Below are 23,064 nucleotides of genomic sequence, written 5' to 3'. Positions count from 1 at the left end.
TAAATAGATATTTTTATTTATCATAATTAAACACAATTTATCATGGAGATAATCTGCTTTTCTGTCATAATTTACAAGTATAAAAATTAAATTTGATTTAACAAAATAGGTACAAAATTTATTTTTAAAAAATGCTATCTAAAACTTGTGACATATTTTGCTACTGACTTAAATGTTAACGAGTGAAAAATAATCGCATCTTTTTTTTTCCTTCTTGTTTAACCAGAACTCAATTTCCAATCCTTCATTAGAGAACCAGGACCTCAATTTGTTACTTCCTTCCAATGTTTCTGCTTCCATAAATTGCATCCTCCCCAGAGAAGCTTTATTCCCGATATAAATATCTACAGTATGTTTGTTTTTAATGGGTTCATTTATTCTGTTGAAACAGCAGATTATAAATCAAATTGCAATAGGTTGGAGGGATAATTTAAGTAGGTAAATTTTCAAATAAGTTGGGGACACTCCACTTTTAATATGTATGGGTCGCTGCCAATTTTTAGTATGGAGCTAGCTCCTGCAATGTTCAACCATACATATGCACATTTTTACTGACTATGCTTGCTATGGAATTTTCCATTCCTGACAAAAACCTTTCAGTTCATTAAAAAAAAAAAAAAAGGAGGAAATTAAACTACTTTGAAATACTTTTGACTCCTTAGGGTGGGGCTGGGAAAAAAAGAAAAATTGTATACTGGGTTTTTATACTACACATTAGCCATGGGGCAATACTACTTTTGGCAACATTAGACTCTTAACAAATGAGTGTTTATCATTTTGGATGATGAATTTAATAAGCAGTATTCACTTTTCCAATCAGAGATAAGTGAATGAAGGTAATGTTTAGAATAGCACCTTATTATTAATATTAAATGATTATTTGCTCAAAGAATAATTTTAAATACTTTTAAGACATAAGAAAAATTTCACTTAAATATTTTTTTGGTTTGTTGGTTACATTTTCTGGGAAGAATACCTCATTTCCTCTTAATTTTTACATTAGATGCCTTATTAATAGATTTTGTCTTCGTTGTGAATTAGTAACTTTAAAGATTATTGTGAGACTAACCTCTATGCTGCCTTCTTTGCTTATTCTTTACATTTTCCTGTAAAGAATATAGTAAATTTGCTTTTTCCAAAAAATTACCTCATTGTATTTACAAAAGTTTATAATTTTATGGTTGTAAAAAAAACTATATGTGACTATTTTAGAATTGTAATATAATTTAGCAGTAAGAAATCACTGTACACATTTTATCTGTTTTCGGGAGGTCGAAGTTTTATTATCTATCTTACTATTACTGAGCAAAAATCAATATTCCACTAGATGGAGCAAAAGTGGCAGTAGCTTTACAGAAAGGCAGTACAAGTTTTTGGGTCAGTTTTAAGAGATTTTGAAATAAATATATAATAAAATTTCTCGGAAAATATATGTATATAATTATATGGACATATGCATATATTTCAAAATATTTATTCATACTTATTTATCTATTACTTACTAGTGTTTTTTAAAGAATCATTTTAATTGGTCCCATTAAATATTCATTTATTTTCTAGCTTACAAGACAAGGCTATTAAAAATAAAAATGTCTAATTTATTTCTATGCCTTTTGCATAGTCTGGCTAACTCAGGCAGTAAACACAATTATGGTCATAGTTTTTGAGTAGTATAAATTGTTGGATGCCTTGAAGTCTGGAAACATAATTCTTACTCTTGAGAGTTGCTTTGAAATGCTAACCATTTGCAATGGGAGCATCACATTAAGTTTCACTTGCTTTTCTTACTGATTAGAGTTTGAGAGTGTCTGAGAGCTAGATAATATTAGGGCTCATTTATCCTAATGTTCTCATATCCTAAATTAAACCCCAAAGTACTAAAAAGCTGAATGACATGTTCAGTGTCACATTTCTACTCTTGGTAATGGTAGATTCAGGCTGAGGTGACTTTCAAAACTAATAGCTTGAAATTCTCAACTCCCAAATAATATTTATTTCAACTTTATTGAATATTTTTAATATCATCATTATAAATGAACTTTATCTGAAAACTCAGGTCATTACTAAATAGCAACTTTGTACCTTACTAAGTAATTTTTTACAGTAACTGAACTTTGACAGGACAAAGTTCTAGTAATGAGAGAAAATATTATGTAAAACACATGAAGAATCATCACACTAGTTAGATAAGTGAGTTACCTTTTATTTGCCAAAAGACATTATCTCTGATCCAAGACTACCTCTATTTGGGGAGTGGGGGGAATCTATGAAGAAATAGGACAATGGGAGAAGAGCCTATTTTGATTTCAAATGTCTCTTTATATTGAGATCATTTTGGGGGCTCACATCCAAACAATGCATAAAGAGTATTTAGTATTTGTAATTCCAAGACCCTGTGCTACCCAATATTCCATCTTTGTGGGATATAGTAAGCTCATGATGTATATACACTTGTGTTTTAAATACCTTTTCTCACAGGAAGGGGCTTAGAGAGTTCAAGTTTGAATTCCAGAGTACAGAGTCATACATAGGGTTTTAGGATGGATAAAGGAGCAGAGGAATTAGAAAGAGAAAAAAAGGAAAGAGTTTTGGCTTTGATTCAGGGTCTGGTGGGAACAGTTTTGAGAATGTAGGTGCTATTTCCTGCAATCAAAGACTTTTCAGAGATTGATAATCATTTCGAAGCTGTATCACTTTGGTGAATTGTCTTTAATTGTGGGCACTGCCAGCTGTATCACTTTGGTGAATTGTCTTTAATTGTGGGCACTGCCTGGTTAGTCTTTCACATGAATAATGGAACAGTATTATATTCATCTTGCTGAGAGAAAGGAGGGAATACAACTCCCACAGCTTCTCCCCTCTTTCCCTCACCTTGAAGAAAGTTTGTTTCATGCTAAAGTGTGAAAAAAAAGGCTTGACTATACTATGTCAGACATATTTCAACTAGATTTGTGTCAACCCTAATAAGTCAGTTGACAGAGTAATAAATTGGGTGACTGCTCAAGGTCTGGCACCTGTACAGGAAATAAATAATTTCAATTGCAAGCAGGTTCTATTTACTTTATGAAAGAAAGTTTTTTCAAGGACCCTCTTTTATTGAGATCTTGGTACCATAATGCATATTTTAGTTGTCATTTGAATTCATGAAGGAGATAGAAAAAAAAATTTAAATGATATACATAAGAGACCCCCATGAGGCAGGTGATTATGTTTGCCCTGTTTGACAACATCTCCTGTGACTCATGCTGTGCCTGAAACTTAGTGGGCTCCTAATATGGGTTATTTGAATGACTGAATGAATCCATGGATGAGACTGCTTCAATACCATGTACTGAACTGTACATAACAATCTGTAGATATTTCAACTCTCTGTTGCATTTTCTAAGTTTTAATTTTTCCTTCTTGATTCATTGCTTTATTTAACACTGATTATCAGGTGTGGATAATTTTTCTCTCCAGGAAACATTTGACAATGTCTGGAAATGATTTTGGTTGTCATAAATGATGTGGGAAATGATGCTACTGAAATTAGTGGATAGAAAACAGGGATAAGCCATACATTCTATAATGCACAGGACAGGCCCTCATACCAAAGGATTATCTGGCCTTAAATGGCAACAGTTTCAAGATTGAGAATCCCTGCTTTAGAGAAATTATTAGGTTGGACTATATAAAGCTGACAGTATTTATGATTTTTTGACTGAAACATTAATTTTACATGGGTAATGCTCCAATAATTGCAATTGAGAGCAATTTTAAGATTTCACAGTTGGAGGAAATGTTTGTGCAAGACAGTGTCCCACAGCAAGAATTCTCATGACCAAATGTCAATAGCATACAAATGTCAATAGCCTTAGTAATACATGGAGATACCAACTAAGCTAACAGTCTTTAAGATAAAATTTATTCTATTCCTCACCTTGACAGATATCTTTGATAAAAACTTGGAAGGCAGTCATTAAATTTCCAGCTCTTAGATTCCTCAGAGTTCCATACTCAGTGGGAGAACCTGACTCAGGGTGTGCCCTGGCCCATGGGGACCACTCATGCATAGGAACTCCAGACTTCTTGTCCCAATTCTGCTTGTCTACATGTCCAAAAACAAACACTCTTGGCAACATAGTGAGGTCTAGGAATTGACACTTGTGGAGGTCTACCCTCAGCAAGACTTTATGAGAAAGAGTCCCATAGAAGGACTAAAAGCTACTTTATCAGGGGATTATGGTATATTCAGAGCATTGCTCAGGTTGGTATTGCGTTAAGCAAGATCAATTTTCCTGGGTTACGGACTTCACTCAGGAGCAAAACTTACAGCTATGTAATCTAAAATTTCAAATTGAGTTTTAACATATGATGATGTATAATCCTGCTCAAAATGGTAATTACTTGACATTTTATGAGTTATGCATATTAATGCTATTGTGAAGTCATCTAATATTTTGGTTTGCAGATTAAATGATAATAACTTGAAACAAAGTATATGAGGTTATTTTAAAGATAGTGAATCATGATTAAATTCCATCATAATTGAACTCAAGAATAAAGTTAAGAATAAAGGCTAAGATCTCCAAATGACTCATAAACATGCTAATTCATAGAAACTGGACCTATAAAGGAAAATACTATTAAAATGAAGAATTTTAATAATATAATCTGAGCTGATGGTTTGATTTTTCTCTGAAATTATAATATTTAAGAAATTTCACAGAAAGTTGAAAACCAAATTTGTTGTTGACTTATAACTAAACTTTATGAGATAGAACAACCACTTTTGCTCAAGTGCTTTTGATTAATAACAATAAAATGAAAAGGAAAAGGCAATTCACTCAAATTTATAAAAGTGATAATAAAGCAAATGGTTATGTCAAATCTAATATTGAATTTGATTACAGAAATTTTGATCGCAGAAAAATTTTTAAAATGCTATATGAAATTAATGTATATTATTTATGTTTTTGAAAGTTATTTAAATAAAACTTTTAATAGAATAGATGGCAAGGCATAGTGTGTTATTCAGATTTTTATTATTCAGTTTTAAAACAATTATTTTAGCTATGCTTATACATCTATTTTAACTATATTCGTATACCTCTATATTTGTATTATACCTCTATATTTGTATATATCTAACATTCTGAAAGCTCTAATTTTTCTTCCATAAGTGAGATATTAAAATACTGTAAGAATATAATATGTGATACTAAACATAATCTACAAAACCCTAACTATGTATGAAAGAGAGGAAGGAGGGAGGAGAGAAAAGAGAATAGAATTAGAAATAATCTATTTTAATCTGAATGTAAATTTTATAAATCAACATATTTGAAGACAGCAGGAAATTTGCAGATGTCTCAAAAATATGCCCTATATTTTTCTGCCCTTTATACTTCCTTTATAAGCCATGTTTACTGTGTTCTTCATTAAAATTTAGAAATGAAAATCACAAAAAAATAGTTGTTTTGTAAATTTTATAGGGGTTTCATGAAAAAAGTATTTTAAAGGACATGAGAAAGAAATGGTCTCCTAATTCCATGAAATTTAGAGTGCAAACAACTAGCATCCATAGTGGCTATGAAACAGAAGGAAATATCATGAGAATCATTTTGATACCATGTAGTAAGCCTGTAAAAGTGATGAAATAGCAGGAAGAAGCAGCATAATGAAATAGTTTAATTTTTACATATGCTATATAAATTGAAAAACATTTTCTGATATATTTTAGCAAAATTGAGTATCTAAAATGGTTGTCACTAAATGCTTGTCACTCTTATTTTCCAGCCTGTTTTTCAGGAGCATTGAAGTGACCAGTTACATTTATATCTGGGAGAACTATAGGTTCTTCAGTTTGCCTTGGGATTCTCCATGGACTTGGTATCTCACCTTTCTAGGAGTAGACTTTGCCTACTACTGGTTTCATCGCATGGCCCATGGTAAGTACTAATAAGAGTTACTGTTAATTTTTGCTCAAGTGCTTTTGATAAATAGCAGGCATTCATTAAGTATTTATTGAATGAATAAACAAATAAAACTAATAATAAAAGTTTAAAATTTAAGTGGAGACAATCTGAAGCCATTTTTCAAGAAAATATATAAAATTTTTACAAGTACATTTCCTTATGATTCTAATTTTCAAAAAGTTTAGAAAATGATGGTTATGCATAATTTTTCAATGGGTTGCTTCCACTGTTTTATTACATTATGCTTTGTAGAGACTACAGACGATTGCTCAGAATGTCAAACCTCTCAATTATGAGGGGTCACTTAGTAAAGTTGTATTGCAGCAAGAAATTCTAGGTAACATGTGCTGTCAGAGTGAGCTTGATTCAATTTCTTGGCAGTATTTCCACATTACAAATGAAAATGCAATCAGCTAGGCATTGACCATAACGCACTTCAGTGTTACTGTAGTTTAGCAAAAATTCTCATTTAATACAAAGCCCTCTTACTGCACTGGTTCAATGATTTTGCCTTTTGGGATTCTTAGCTGTACCTTCCAAAGAAATATTTTGCTTTGAAAAGGGAAATGGAAAAGCAAGAACCAGGTCTGGATCTGAATTTCTATAGGGATAAGTGGGAGTTAAGGATGATTGTAGAACTAAGGTGAGCAAGTGGTCTCTGTGGAGAGCTAAGGCATGCCAAAGTAGTTCTGAGGGGAACCGCGGGAAAGTACTAATTTTGCAAAACTACTGAAGAACAGAACTCAGGATTCCAGTGGGTGGTTGGGTTGAGTGGGTGGGGAAGAAGGAAGGAAGAGGAAGAAACCTGGAATAATAATAAAAAATAGATGGGAGATGGAACGAAGAGACCCGGATCAGGGTTATGTGTGTAGGAGTACATGTGACCACATATTCTTCCCAAGGAAAGGAGAAGGAAATAGGAGGAGTGTGGCTGAGTGTTATGCATAAGGCTGATGAACCTTAAATATAACATTTAAGTACTTTAAACATGTGCATTTAATGGAATTATAAGAAGCGCTAATTCACTGAAACAATTCAAAGTAAATATAAGCTAGAAAAAGAACCTTTGTCTTTGAAAACAAGAGGTCAGCTCCTGACATCATTTCCTTTTGTATAAATGCAAGAAAATACACCCAAGTCCAACAGGATTAAGAATAAAAATGGTTTATGTATTAATCTATTTGTTTTTTTACTGCAAAGCACTTGTTTTCTAAAATGAACTCGTTGGCAATCTTCCTCACATTCTATGCAACAAATGGGTACTCCAGAAAGACTTCACATTGTATTATTTAACAGGAACCTTCTAATAGCTCACTGTCCTGTACAGATGTGTTTGTTTGGAAAATCTGCAAATTTGCTTAGTCTTTGAAAGCCCATTATAACAGGAAACAAAGGCCCAACAAATTATTCCCAAATATAAAACTTTTAAAAAATATGTTGATTATAAGTGCTCTTACTTAGGAAAGAGCAATAAAATAAAATAACATATTAAAAATGTGGAATCAAGGTTATTTAAAGTATGCTTTCCATTAGAATATTTTGAACTGAATCCAGTGAAGGAGGCAGGCATTAAAAAAAAAAATTTGAAAACCTTCTGGAAAAACACTCACAACCTTGAGGCCATGGAGCCTAATCATAAGTTCAAAGACTTTTGACTTGTAATGGAAAGCTGGTAGGAAAAAAATAAATTAGGTAGTTAAATTTTCAGCCTTCAATATGATAGTTGATTTTTAAATTTTACATGCAAATAATAATGAAACATATTAAAGGAGGTTATTAAAAATCTATAAATACAAAAGAATAAGAACATCTTGCAATATCAGATTTCGTGAGTCTCCAGGATTACCGAGTCCAAACTGAATAACTGGTCAGATTTATTCAACTGAAAAAGTTTCAACAGATCCAAAATCCAAATGTCATCTTAAAATATAGCAAGAAAAAAAATAAGACATTTTCTGCTTACCATATAACTTTTCTTCTATTACTCTAAATGAAATGATAAAATATAAACATTCCATATTTGTTAACATGTTAAATGCTATGAGTTCTGAGGAACAAAATATGTTGTATACTTTAAATTCTCTTTTTCACATGCATTTAGATTATTTAGTAACCCAAATCATTGCTAGGTGTTTTATTGTTGTTTTTGTTGGTGTCATTTTATGAAATGTATATAGCATTTTCTACCATTAGACGACAGTTTGATAGCAGTGGAAAAAAAAACTTATTCTCAAAAATTTGAACTCTGTCTGTATATCTATGGGAAAAAACTCAAAGGGATATTTGGAGATGTGTATTATTTATATTTCATTCCTTTCCCTGTGGAATTAAAAAGACATTGTTGATTATTGCATACTCATACAAAAGTAAGAGTAGCACAGGGATTTCTAAAGATTGCTTGGATAACTTTAAAAATATAGAATGATAAGATTTAATAGGTCTTAAATTTAAAGTACCTTCTTGCTTGCTTATCCTCCATTATGTAATGATGCATCATTTGTCATTGTGCTTTCTATTAGTCATACTAAATATGCATGCGAACCAGTAAATACTTTAGGGGAATATTTAAAAATGAATAAGTACCCCTGGGGAAGAACAAGAATGAGAATTGGAGGGTGTCAGTAATAGAGTATCTCTTGCCTTAGATGGTGGTTACATGCATGTACCATTTGGGGTAAGTTCATTCAGTTATTCGTGCGTGTCAGGTTTTATGCACTTTATCTACATATACTTCAATACTTAACCTCAGACTGATATGCTACATTAGGTAACCAAATTTAGAAATAGGAATAAAGAAGTTATAATTTGTGACTGTAAGCATAAAAAGATGACCTTATACAGTTTATGCCTGTATTATTATGTGTAGCCTAACCCAGGGACTGCCAGGATCCTGACTGAGAAGATGTAGCTGTCTGCTAATGTAAGAAATATGCAATATGTGGAAAAGAGAAAATTGTGTTCCCCAGCTTTTTCAACCTGGGGAAAATCAGTTAGATTGCTTATCTTACTGATGCCACAGAAATGGTTACAATTTACAGAATCAAAAGCCAGGAAATATACATATTGTGTTAGCTGTGATAGACAAGCCTGGGCAGGGGATAGTCTCCATTATTAGCTTCCTTGGCATCTGTCAGGCCAGGGTGGGGACAACTCTTCAGCCTTCACTCTTGGCATAAGGAAGCTGCTCTCAGTTTTAGAGTGTCCATATCTTCATTCAGACTGTTTCAGTATTGGTTTCCACACTCAATGATGGGGCAGGAAAAGCGTGCCAGATATTGGTTCCTCTCCACATCTACCCTTCTGCTTCCTCCCTTGTGTTGTCAAAGCTGGACACTGTAGACACTTCTCCTTTGCCAGCTGAATGGATGTTAGGCCTTACCATTTAAGGGGTTGGAGAGATACTGTAAGGATTTTGCTTCCACTTGCTTCCATATTCTTCCTCTGACACTCAGCATACTGTTGTGTAAGGGACCTGATACTGTTCACTTCATCTATAGGTGACACCCTCTGTGAAGATTCTCTGCTTGCCAGAGGCCACATCTACCTTCTGGGGCCCTCACACTATAGCAATTTAACCATCATGAGAGGTCTAGTGGTAATCACAACCTCTCCAGAGATGCGCAGGTCTGAAACTCAATGGTGGTATGTTTGTGCATGAGGGGTGGAGGGGTGGGGTAGGAGGAAAGGTTCTTCCAAATCTGCAAACTCTTGCCTTATTCTTTCTCCCTCAGCTTATAGGCAGTAACTCTTATTTGATACCTCTGTAGCACAGAAACATTACTCTATTTCTTTTAATAGTAAACTACCTTTCATTCTAGTTATAATCCTTTATACTAAGGGCTCCTTATTAAAATTTTAGTGTGATTGCTGTCTCTTGATTCAACTCTAAATTAGACTCAGGCATACTCCAAGTATGTTATATATGATAAAAAAATTAGTATCTACTCCAATAAATCTTTGCTTGTCCACTCTGAGATATTGATTATGCATTTCATCTTTAGTACAATTTGTTCAGTCCCCAAATATAAACCTACATCTATCTATATAATGTTTATAAAAATAATCTATAAAATCTTCTCAAACTTCAAATCTTTTATCTGAAAAAATAAATTATTTAATTTGTTTTCTATTCATTTCTGTATCTAAACAAAGCAAGTGATTACAATTTTTGTATAATTAGTCACAACTTTATTGTGGTTTAAGTAAGTGAGCATCTGTATGAGACTTCTTCAGTTTGGCATAACACAGTCTTTTCTGACTTGTAAATTGAGTTGAATTTAGATCATCCTTACTTCGATAATTGTTTAAAAGGAGAAAATAAGCATATGTATTGATTAGAAATTATTTTATCTTTTGATGGTGTCAGGATTCTGGGTCACAATGAAGAATATTTTATTTACATTCCATTGCACTTGTACTTCTTTTTAAAATAGACAACAGAATATACTTAGGAATTTTTATGATTCTTGGCTATATATTATGTCTCCTACTTTATATTAAAAGTGTATTGTGGGCCTGGGGTTGTGATTCAGTCTTAGAGTGAGGCACTGGGTTCGATTCTCAGCACCACATATAAATAAATAGATAAAATAAAGGTTCATCAACATCTAAAAAATTTTTTTAAAAAGTGTATTGGGAAGCTGGGGTTGTGGCTCAAGTGGTAGCCTCACTTAGCACCTGTGAGGCACTGGGTTTAATCCTCAGCATCACATAAAAAAATAAAATAAAGATATTGTATCCACCTAAAACTAAAAAACAAATATTAAAAAAAAGTGTATTGCGACTTCATTCTTGTTTCATCACTGAGGGCAAAGGCCACTCTGAGTTATTACCATTCTTCTCTTGCCTCCCAGTCTCTCAGCTCCTCAAATACAGCCCTTTGAGGGGAAATGATGGTAATATTTTAGTGTATATATTTATATTAAGTGTTTCTACCAACCAGTGTTTAACATTAATATGGGATAGACCATGTCATTGAAATGAACTCAGAGGTCAATGGTTAACATTGGTGCCATGTTTCTTAGTGGGAAGAATGATGAGAACCTAGAAGGCAAGATAGTGGAAATTCTAAGGCTTCCATCAGAGATTCAGAATGATGAGAGCTCCAGTGTCACATATAACCTTAGGATTAAACTGTTAGAGTCTGTAAACAAGTCAGGATGGCGCCTGGTATTTTGCCAGAAGGAGTGGTTTGTGAAGTAACACCAGCGAGCCATTAAGTGTGGAGATTCCTTATTGGTTGAGTGCTGTATGGAGTTTATGTTAATTAAGATAAGCTGTGAGGAATGTATATATACCGCTCCTGTCCTACAATAAACAGCTCCCACTCCTGCTGTATCAACGTACACAAGTTGTTCGTCACCCCCTGGTTATTTTGCTGCAGCCGTACTCCGGCATTAAACAACTATAATTGTGATTGAATTTATTGCCACGTTAAAATGACACAATGAAGAAACACTACTATGTGAAATGCTGAAAGAGTACACCAAGTGAAAATTCTAGAGTAATCATCATTCTACTGTCACAAACTTCATTCACACATCTGTTTATTCATGCCTTATTTTTCCCACAAATGTCGAAGACCACTGCTGTTATATCAACTCTACTCCAGGAACCTGAGATAGATTGTTTAGTGACAGATAATGTACTCACTGATCGCTTTGGATCACAGATTCCAAGAATTGATTACAATAATGATAGGAGAAATATGAAGATGACTATGTAATGAAATATAACACTGATGAAAGAAACTTTGTCTTTCTGGTGGTCACCAATTCTTAGATTTCCAAATTTCTGAATGTGCTTCAGTGATATGCATGATAACCAATAGAAGTCTATTCGAAGATTATATTCCTGAAATAATGATGCTAGTAATAGTAATAATAATGAAAATGTTATTATTACTGAAGACGCAATGTACATGATGGAAAAAAGCATAGATTTTGGAGCCAGATAACCTGAATTCAACTCCTAGTATTGCCATTTATTAACTGAGATTTGGAGCAAGTTAATATGTGTCTTATTTTCCACATCTATGATGATAATAAAACGATTATTATACATACAATAGAATTTCAAGGAAGTTTAAAAGAGGAAAACATAGAAAATTGAATGATATATAGTAAATATTATATGTTACTATTAATATTAAATAAATGTTTATTATAGCATTAGGTACTGGATTATGTGCTTTATATTAATACAATGACCTTTTCTATCACTTAGTTACCTGAACATTCCCATAAAGTAGGTCTCAATCATTGGTAAGAGATCCAGTAACCCCTACTGTATATTAGGATGCCTTGTAGTTGCTGGAGATACAACAGTGAACAGTGAATGATAATACTGTTTCAGAGATCGCATCCTGACAAGGGAAGGCAGCTTCGAGTGTGGTGTGTATGTTGTAGCAGGAAGAAAAGTGGTGAGGTGTGCTATGGAATTGTGAGTAATGGTCCCTGTGGTCTGCCCAGACCTCCAGTGGGCCTTAGTGAGGATGTGCCATTCTGGTGGAAACTGGAATAAGATGAAGAAAATAGCATATGCAAATATAAAGGAAGAGCTTTCTAGACAGAAGATGTGCAGGTGCAAAGTATTTCAGAAGGGAATATGTTTATTACTCTTGAGAAATTACATGTGGAGGACAACAGTGCAAAACTGTATAAAAGAAGTTGGGGAAGACTAGATCTTTATAGACCAACTATAATAAAACTGGAAAATCACTACCTACCTCCTGACACACTTATTTTGGGTATAATATGAAATTATGGGGAGGACTTTGAAAAGAGGAATGACATTCATTCATTTAACAAATAATTTATCAAAGACCTACAACATAACTTGTATAGCTATGTAGGATCCTCAGATCTGAAAAAGTCTTATGAAGTTTCCTGCCAAATGACCAGATGAATAAGATTAATATTCATAATGTGCAATAAGATTAATAAAATAGGTTACTAGAAATAGTGTTAGATTAGTGTGGGTGTTAATTTTATACAGAATGATCCAGAATGCTTATATGATGAAGTGATGTTTAAGCATAGAGCTAAAGCTTTCCAAGAAAGTGATCTCTGTGATTCTGTGGAAAGGAAGGCCCAGGTAGAAGACCAGAAAGTAAAAATGTTCTGAAGCAGAAACGGAATTGACTCATTTAAGCAAATGCAAGAATATCATTGTACCTAGAATCATGTCAGAGAGAGGAATAAGGTTGCATGGAATGTAGAGTGTCACAGATGAGGTACAACGTGGGCAGACAAAAGATTATTAAGAGTGAATGGAGACCTGATGGGATATATATTTCAAAACCATTTCTTTGGTTCAATGGATTTGAAACTTTTATATACTTTTTTATATATTAATATATACAAATAAAATTTTACAATATACCTGGCAAATACACATAATTTCACAAAACAGTATTATTTATCCTATGTGTATTATATATGTATCTTATTCTATTTTAGTCATTATTTCACATAAAATATATTTTCAACATAATAAATGTATTTCATGACTCAATTAGTATTGAAAATATGCTTGAAGTGGGGCTTGGTGGCTAATGCCTTTAATCCCAGCGACTTGAGGCTGAGGCAGGAGAATTTGAGAGCCCAAAGCCAGCCTCAGCAACTTGGTGAGGCACATAGCAACTCAGTGAGATCCCATCTCTAAATAAAAATACAAAAAGGGCTGGGGATGTGGCCCAGTGGTTAAGTACCCCTGGGTTTAATCGCTGGCACACACACACACACACACACACACACACACACACACAAAGCTTGAATCTTGAAGTAATTTCATTTACTTTTTTATTGTTGCATACTATTTATATAGAATGGTGGGTTCTATATAAATTGGTATATTTACATATATACATATATATTTGAATACACACATACATAATTTGATCAATGTCACTCTCCAGTACCTCCAATCCTTTTTTCCTCCCTCCCCTGATGCTCTACCTCTACTTTAGAGGTCTACCTTCTACTTTCATTGCATCCCTTTTTAAAAAATTTTTAGTTTCCCACTATAGCTTTCACATATGAGAAAAAAATGTTTCTTTTCTCTATGATTCTATTTCATTCAAAATTGTGCTCTTCGATTCCATCTATCTTCTTGAAAATAACAAAATTTTCTTCTTTATGGCTGAATAAAACTCCATTGTGTATATGTACACACTATATTTTCTCTATCCATTTACCAGTTGATGGACACCAAGGAGGAGTCCTAACTTGAGTATTGTGAATTGTGCTGCAATAAACATGGTTTACAGGTATCCATAAAGTATACTGACTTCAATTCTTTTGAATAAATACCAATGAATGGGATAGTTGGATTATATGGCAGTTCTATTTTTAGTTTTATGAAGAACCTCCATACTGGTTATTTTCTTTCACCACAGGATATTTAAGCTGAGATTGGTTATTTTGTTAAGTGTTTTGGAAATTTTGCTGCTTCCAGGGGTAAGAAAAAAACAATAGATATTTATTTACTCATTATTCTGGAGACTGGAAGTTTCAGATCAAGATGGCTGGTTTCTTTAGAGGCATCTCTCCCTGGTTACAGATTGTCATTGTTCCCCTGTTTCTTCTTGTGAGCTTTCTTAGTATGTCTCTGTCTTGGTACCCCCTCTTTTTATGAGGACACTAATCATATTGGTTTAGGACCTACTGTAATGACCTTATTTTAACTTCATTACCTAAGATACCCTATGCCCAAATATAGTCATGTTGTGAGGTACTGAGGTTTGACTTCAACATATGCATTCTTAGATGACAGCTTTCACCTCATAACAACCACCTACCTGACTGAAGAAACAGTATTTTTCTTTGTCCCTGAACATATAGAGAGCTATTTCATTGACCTCAGGAAAAAATGTATTTAGTGAAAAAAAGGCACATTAAGAGTCAGACTTTTAGTTCCCAATCCATTTAGTCTTTCAGAAGTTCTTCTTCCTCATTTGTGAATTAGAGTAATAATCCTTTTATTTTTAGTGTATTTATTAAAATGCTATATATTTTCTTGGTATTTTTCCTAAAACTTTGTAAATATTGGAAGTTATTCCTCCATGTTTGTCCAAATCATGAATTAAATATAAAAAAAAGTCCAGGTTATTCATTAGAAAATTTTTATTTTTTAAAATCTACTTAATTTCCTAGTCTATTTGTTCAAAACCCAACAAGACTCACATTTACTTCATTTTATAATGTGTTTCTTAGAATTATGATTCTTTTATTATGAATATAGAAATGGGGAGAGTGCCTTGTGAATTTACCTAATGATGTTCATATAAAAAATAGGAATAGCTTCTTTTCTTATTCCATGTCTGTAAAATCTTGCCTTTGTGTTTCCTTATTCCTGAGAGGCAAGTGGCAATAATATAAGCTTCACAGGTTTATTATATGAGTTAAGTGAATTTAAATGGAGAAAATAAGGCACATTCTGACATATAATGAGTAGAAAATAAGTATTGATTATTGCTTTCTGGCCTCTGTTTAAATAATGTACATAGTAAAATAAAATATAAAAATATCATGTTTTCTTTAAGTGATAGTTGATATACCCTAGTAGTTAAAAAATTATAATTTTATCATTAGGTACATGTGTCAGTAACATAAAAATAACTAGAGAACTTACATCACATAAAGCAAATCATACATCAAATTTAATGAAATCATCTCTATCTTTAATAAGACGCATGCAGAAGAAAATGAATATTTCAGGTTAAACCACAGATATAAGAGAGGAGAGATGATTCAGAGTGTGTTTTAGGCTTGCACTTTTATGACATGGTAATAACAGTCTTTTCTTTCTTGGATAAACAATTGTCCACTATGATAAATAAAATTACAATGTACTTTTATTTAAAAATTTTTACTTTTCTTTAAGTGAATAGTATATAATTTGAATTTTTTGGTAGCTCAAATTTGTCCATGTTCCTTTATTTTAAATTCTTCAATGTTTTTATTTGACAATTTAAAAATATTGAAAGATTTTTGGAACAAAGCCCATTAGAAGTTGTACATATATTTGCATTTTAAAGTTTCTTTTGTTGCTTTTTCAACTTAATTATTAGCCTGACCCAAAGCTCCTTTTCCAGCTTAGAGATTGAAATCTCTTTTCCAGAACCAAGAGAATGACTTGGAAAAAAATTACTAAAACAGATTTTTTCTTTCTTCTTACACTAATAGGTAATTTGATTTCATCCTTTTTTTTATAAATTAAAGTCTTAATGCTTCTTAAAATGCCTTCCAAAATGTAATTTTGTCATTTATTTATCGAGTGTATATACAGTTTTTTCCTTTCCATACTCCCAAATCAAAATACAAAACTCTTGCAACTGTATATGATCACATTATGTAGATTTTGCTACATCATCTTTTTGAACTAATCTTCAATGCCAGCTTTGTATTTTGGGACTGTTTAAAGCATTGAAGAAGACACATCCTCCAAGAGTAGCGCTTATCCTGTGAGTTAAACAAACAGTGCAGAGGAGCCCAGAAAAATACACCAGATGTGCAGGTGGTAGTTGAATCAATAAGAAATCATATTTCATCAGTATTAGGTTTCATTAGTAGTGATCTTTTTTTACTTTAGAAATTTACTAATAGAGTGGGAAAATACGTCATTATGCAGGATTTGGTGGGCTCCCTGATGGTGATAACACTGCTTAAGAACCAAGCAAAAGGACAAAGTGAACTGCACATAAAGAACAAAACAAAATACGCAGGAAGCATGAAACAAAGAAGAATGTAAATGAGGTTAGGTGGAGTATATGTGAGTGGAGGCAGTGACATATAAATCATATTTACAGCAATATCTGTAAAACAAATACTAAAATTGTCACAAAAAGTGTAGTATGTGTAATACTAATTTAAAATAAACCAGATAGCATTAGAGACACTTAAATTACCATCACAGCTTAAATTTGACTAAATAAATATCATAAGAAAAAGTGAGAAATGAAAAGAGATAGATACAGTTATTAATGTGAAGAAAAGAGATTGATGGATATTTAATGAGACTGGAGATAAATGAGGATAGGTCAAAGGTAAAAAACTACATGAGCACAGCAGAACAGGAACTCCTGTGAAGGACCATACACAATACTTAGATCTTAAGTATCCAACATGTTTTAGTGACTCTCAAGACATTTATTTCAATGTGCACAAATCATTACCCTAAGTATATGTATGAAGACACAAATAGTGTGACTCCACTTTGTGAACGACCAGAGACATGAAAAATTGTGCTCTATGTGTGTACTATGAATTGAAATGCATTCTACTGTCATGTATAACAAATTAGAGCAAATAAATAAATTTAAAAAGAAAATAACTTAAGGATCTCATTCTGATGGGTTTTGCCAAAAACTGAAGGTTAGGGGGAAACACCAAATTTCACTGAATTTGAAACATGAGGAACTTGTGTATAGGTGACAAGACAGCTTGACATTTTCAATTTCTGAGAAATTACAGATTTCTCATTCTTCACTGGAATCAAATATAGTAAAATGAATTATCTATAACTATATGGAGACCAAATAATTACCAAACTCTCCTGTCCTGTTATGCATTAAAACTTGCTACTCTAGGAAATAATATGAGTAATTAACCACATTTACTGAATTCTAACTAGGTATTTTAAATGCTTTGTATACATTTTCATCTTAATTTGAAAAACAATGTGATCTTTTTTATCACATAACTTTTAACAAAACAAACTGAAACAAAGGAAGTTAAGTAATACCAAACTCTTAGAGTTGATTTCCCTGATTTGTTGACCTGAGGCCATTGATCTCTAAATCTAAGTGCTTTTCCTTTTCTCTAGACTCTCAGTAGAATTATAATTTTTCACTAAATGCAGCACATAGTAATATCATCATTTAAATATTTTAGGTAATATATAAATTGACATATAAATTCCCAAATATTTTGGCAGGAAAAAAATTTAAATGTAATGATTTGGTTGAGTTGTCCAAAAACTCTTTGAAAATTAAAGATTAAGTACATTAGGATGGATAAATCAGCACTCTCTTCCTGTTCTCCCAAGCAGTACATCATAGTCCTCTGAAGCCCAGAGCACAGATTCTTATTGATTAACCTGTGCAGTGACTGGGCTTTAGAAGCATTTTGAAAGCTTTCAAAAACATAGATACTTAAGCTATAAACAGAGCCACTTAAATTAGAATCTCTGATGTGAAATCTAGGCTTAGTTCTTTTTTTTAATTGCCATTTATGTCATTTTAGGTTCTCCAGTTATTTGAATGTGTAGTCCAATTTGAGTAATATTAACTACTCATTGAAGATTATTTACAGATGAAACAAACAACATGTTAGCTCTTTGGAAGATGAATCAACAGTAATATTTAAATATGATGTATTGATGGGTGGTGTTTATGTGTTTATGCATACTTGCATGATTTCTATGCACATGAAAATAAAACTCACCATCAAGTGCTGCATGATATATCCCAACTTTTTTTTCTTAAAAAGCAAAACTTGAATCTAAGAAATTGAACAATAAATTCATTTTATTATTTAGTGTTCCTAATCCATACTTTTAAATTTAGCCAAGGATATCTTTTAATTAAATTTTTAATAGATCACATCAATGATTACCCCAGGGTTTGCTTACTTATTTCTTCATTCATTTTGTGTCCTTTAAGTTGATGATATCACCCTACTATTTTATGCCATTGATTTCTAAAGAGCTCAGGACAGTTATCTTATAAAATAATTCACATTCTAGACTTCTCTGTTTCCTTCAGTGTTGTCATCTGTTTCTAAATGCCCAGAAGACTATGTAATCTAGACTAAATTGATTAAATTCAGGTTAAATATTTTTAGAAAGAGGATTCCTAACTGATATTAAGTGCTTCACATCAGGATACCCATAACAGTTTGCCTTATATTTAATTTTATAATATATAATTATATTTTATAATAATATGATTATAACATATATATAATGTATGTCACATAATATAATAATTAAATATTATCTCTCTGTGAAAAAAAAGACAAATTTTTAGAAAAAAGTTGCATATTCAAAGTGATTCACTAATCTAAGAAAAATATAAATTTCCTACAAATCATTAAAAATTCAATGAGCTGTCAAAAATTATCAATTTTTGTAAATAATCACTCTATATTTTGGTGTGTGTGTCTGTCTGTCTGATTTCCATCAAAAGTTTCATATATAGTGGTTTTAGTCTCCATTTTTGAAAAATATTAGAATCAATTATTGAACTGGGGTTGCAAAATGATTTTTTTAAATATATTATTTCTCTGCAACTATTAGCCAACATTTTTCTGTCAATTGTAGTGAACAGAGCCAGAATAATTGTACATGTATATGTATTTGTATAGATAATTTAGAATTAAATTTCAAATTCAAGTTAATATTTTAGCATTTTGCTTTTATTTTTTCTTATTTGTATTTCTATTCTGTAATACTGAAAATACTAATTTTTAATACTATGTTCAATTATTGGTGATATTATAGAGTTTACAATTTTTTCATAATAACAAATGAAGTAGAAAGTTTACTAATAGGAGTTTAATTTTTTTTTCAGTTTTTTTGTTATAGTATATCTCACTACATATTTAGTCAGAACTGTTTAAAAGTCACATTAATCCTTTTGCCTAGTTGTAATAATTTGATAATGTAGTTAAATTAATGTTTTTTGGTTATATTATTTTTATTTCTCTTTATTTTGAAAAGTATGTACAAAAAATAATCAAAAGTATATGAAATAGTTACTCAGACCTTGCTACATTCCTGGTCCCTAATAAACCTTATTATGTTTTAATATAGTTGATCATTTTATATGTTGAATGCTTCACTATGCTTTATTTTTCCTATGTCTTAATAAAATATAAAAAGTGCACACATACAAACACATACACACGAGTAGATTAGTTTCTTAATCATACAATTCTTGTCTCTTTTTGTCCTTTTACAATTATTGAGAGAGTTGTGCTAAAGTCCTACACTGATTATAACATTTAAAAAAGTTATGATTTTGTCAAGTTTGACTTTATATATTTTTAGGCCATGATATTAGGTGCATACACACTTGAAATTACTATATTTTCTGAATGAGTTGAAAATGTTAACATTATGAAAATTTTAACATTTTTACCTTTTAACTATAGTCATTCTCCTTTGGGGTTTCAACTATCTGCTTCCTGTATTCAAATTGTATTTACTTTGCAAAAATATTAAAGATGCTTGTTTTAAAACTGTAGACAGTCAGTGTCTGTTCTCTGGTATGAGGACTTTTACTCTTCCTCCTGTATAAGCCAATGTTTTTGAAGCACATGCCCCTCACCCTACCATCCTGCTTTCTCCAGAGTCAGATGGAATTCAGACCGCTTATTTTTATACTTACTGATATCCTGGGGAAAAGGTAAAAAAGAGTTTATAAAACCTGAACAAAAAAAGGATGTAACTCTTTCAGTTCTCCCATGGGCTGAATCTCCTTTGAAATAACTGACAGTCTTTGGATATACAGAAGGAAATGATGAGTGGGGCGACATGTCCAGATGTGTGCTCAGCAGATGTATAAGGTCACATTTCAAAAGACAAGAGTGCAATACCTGTGTCTTCAGAGAGGAAGTTGTAAATAGTAAACACATAACTCAGCTATCAGGTGTAATCTGACTTTATACGATTTTCAAAATGACTGACTCTTTTTCAAATAAACAGTTTTTCATTTCTTTCAAACATTTAGCAGTGAATTAAAAATCCTTATTTGTGTAAAACCAGTTTTTAAAAGATCATAAACTGAATTAAATCAAGTGAAGACTTATAAAATGATATATCTTGGAATACCATCTTTAATATATGGATGGATAATTCCAATGAATTTGTTTTTACAATAAAATGGAAATAACTTTAATTTTTTTTCTACTTAATGTATACCTGGGATTGCTTGTTCTGTCTCTTCCTTCTCCTTCTCCCCCTCCTCCTCTTTTTTTCTCCTCCTTTTTATTCTTCTTTGGTTTTTGGAGTGTGCAATACTTATTGTCATCATTTTAAAAATTATGTTGTTTGGTCTTTGCCTAGTTACTTTAACATTTTTGACTTCATGTTTTACTTGACTTAAAGTTAGATAAATTTATTTTGCATAATAAGATATTTTAGAATATGTATACATGTTAGAAAGGCTCAATTGTCTAATCAACATATGTATTACTTCATATACTATTTTTGCAGCAAGGACACTTAAAATCTACTCTTTCAGTGATTTTCAAAAAAATACATTATTATTAATTATAGTCATCATTTTGTGTAACATATAGCATGTATCCTGAAATTCTTCCTCCTATTTATCTGGAATTTTCTTTTCTTTGACCAACCTGTCAACAATGCCTTGTGATCTCTTCTCAAGCACCACTATACTCTTCACTGTGTTTGTGCTTAGTCCTCATATCCTCATATGGTCCTACATATTACAAGCTAAAGCCACTCAGGAAATCACTGAAGAGAAATAACAAAATGATTCCATTGCTTATAAGGTCCTCAGAACAGTGCCATTCTTTATCAGTTTATTTCTTAATTCTCTTAGGAACTAATATGAATAATATCTTAAGAAACAAAACAACAATAACAGTCTTTTATATTTGAGAGAGCTACTGGAATACTGCAAAGAATGTTCTACTTTGAGATAGAGACAGTCCTCATCCTAATATTCATTTGTATACAGTGAAATATTCTTTTATGCTGTACATGGTTACCATGCCTTACATGTTTCTGAGAAGCCAAAACATACATCCATGGGAATGACAACAAAGAATATCCTAATTCTGGGGATTTGAAAGGGCTTTGGGATTTGAAGTTGACACTTCTTTGGCTGAGTTCCAATATACAACTGAATTAGGGAGAAGAAAGGAGCCATTTGGTTTTGTATTTTCCTAAAGTTCATGCAGTTCTGGGGATAAAAATTATGTCCAAAGTTAAAGTATGATAACTTACTCAGATAATAGGAAGTAAATTCAAAGTGAATTCAGTAGGAAACCTTTAATAAAGAGAAAGTTGTCAGTGGAAATTCACTGGAGAGTTAGGCTAGGGTGAAACATTGTAGTAAGTAGTCTCAGGAGCATAAACAGTCAGAAAATGATTTCTCACATTAAAAGAGTGACTTTTAAAGTCACAGCACTCACTTTCTATCCTTTGTAAAGGCACTTTACAAAGTGCCTTTATACTACTTCTCTAGGTTTTAACTTCAGCAGTTAATGAACAGGGGAAGAAAAGAATAGAGAACTTCCAGAAAGAGGAAGCTAACACTGCATAAGGCATTTAGTGACTCATTTGTGGCTTCCCAATCCTACCATATATGTTGCTTCTCTCCTTTTATTTGTATATTAGTGCAGAGATAGAGAGGAGAGGGTAGTGAGGAACCTGCCCAAAAGTTGACCTATGATTTTTCTATCCTAAGGAAGAGATGTTGAGTAGAAGGGGTAATTTAGTTATTCATGCAAAATACACCACTAGAGCTATTTCTTTTTTTTCCCTCTCTGATATTATGTAGTTATTCATAGGACAATTATTTTAATTATAATATAAATTAATTTTCACTTACTCTTATGCTCTTTCAAGGCATTAGTTTGCTTTCTAGGTTTGTGGATGCCCTTGATTTCAGAGAGGTAGTGTCATGTGGAGGATTACAAGAGAAGTTTAATGTTAGATAGACATGATTTCAAATGCTGAATCACTTATAAAGTACTGTGAGCCTGTATAAATTATGTATCCAAGTCTCGATTTTATTTGCAAAATGGACACAAATATACTTCTCCAAAGGTTGTTAGATTAAATAAAATAATTGTATGTTCAGGGACTGTTATCAGATTCCTATCCATGGTAGTTTTTAAAACTACTTTTATTCATATATGAAACAAATAGGTGGAATCTATTCAAGAATCCCTAAAAAGATAGTTCTAATTGATTAAGGTACTTTACCTTGCTGATACCATACTCAACCTCAGAACCTTTCTTGACAGCAAAAAGAAAAGCGAAGTAAGTCAAAAGAGAAGGTTAAGTAGAAATAGTGAGCCACACTTTCATGAGGTCATTTTGGATATGTGAAGTGGAGAGATCTATTAAC

General features: G+C 32.1%; 1 protein-coding gene across 2 annotated transcripts in view; it reads left to right on the top strand.

Moving 5' to 3' along the window:
* The window catches only part of Agmo (alkylglycerol monooxygenase), a 331,367-nt gene that overhangs the window by 5,368 nt on the left and 302,935 nt on the right, over positions 1–23,064 (top strand). For both annotated transcript variants that reach the window (XM_026408644.2, XM_026408651.2), the window contains exon 3: positions 5,779–5,930. In XM_026408644.2, the coding sequence (XP_026264429.1) occupies positions 5,779–5,930 (152 nt within the window). The remainder of the gene's footprint in view (positions 1–5,778; positions 5,931–23,064) is intronic.

The sequence above is a fragment of the Urocitellus parryii genome, chromosome 3, assembly GCF_045843805.1.
Source record: "Urocitellus parryii isolate mUroPar1 chromosome 3, mUroPar1.hap1, whole genome shotgun sequence".
Classification (NCBI taxonomy): Eukaryota; Metazoa; Chordata; class Mammalia; order Rodentia; family Sciuridae; genus Urocitellus; species Urocitellus parryii.
This window is presented reverse-complemented; position numbering and strand designations above follow the sequence as displayed.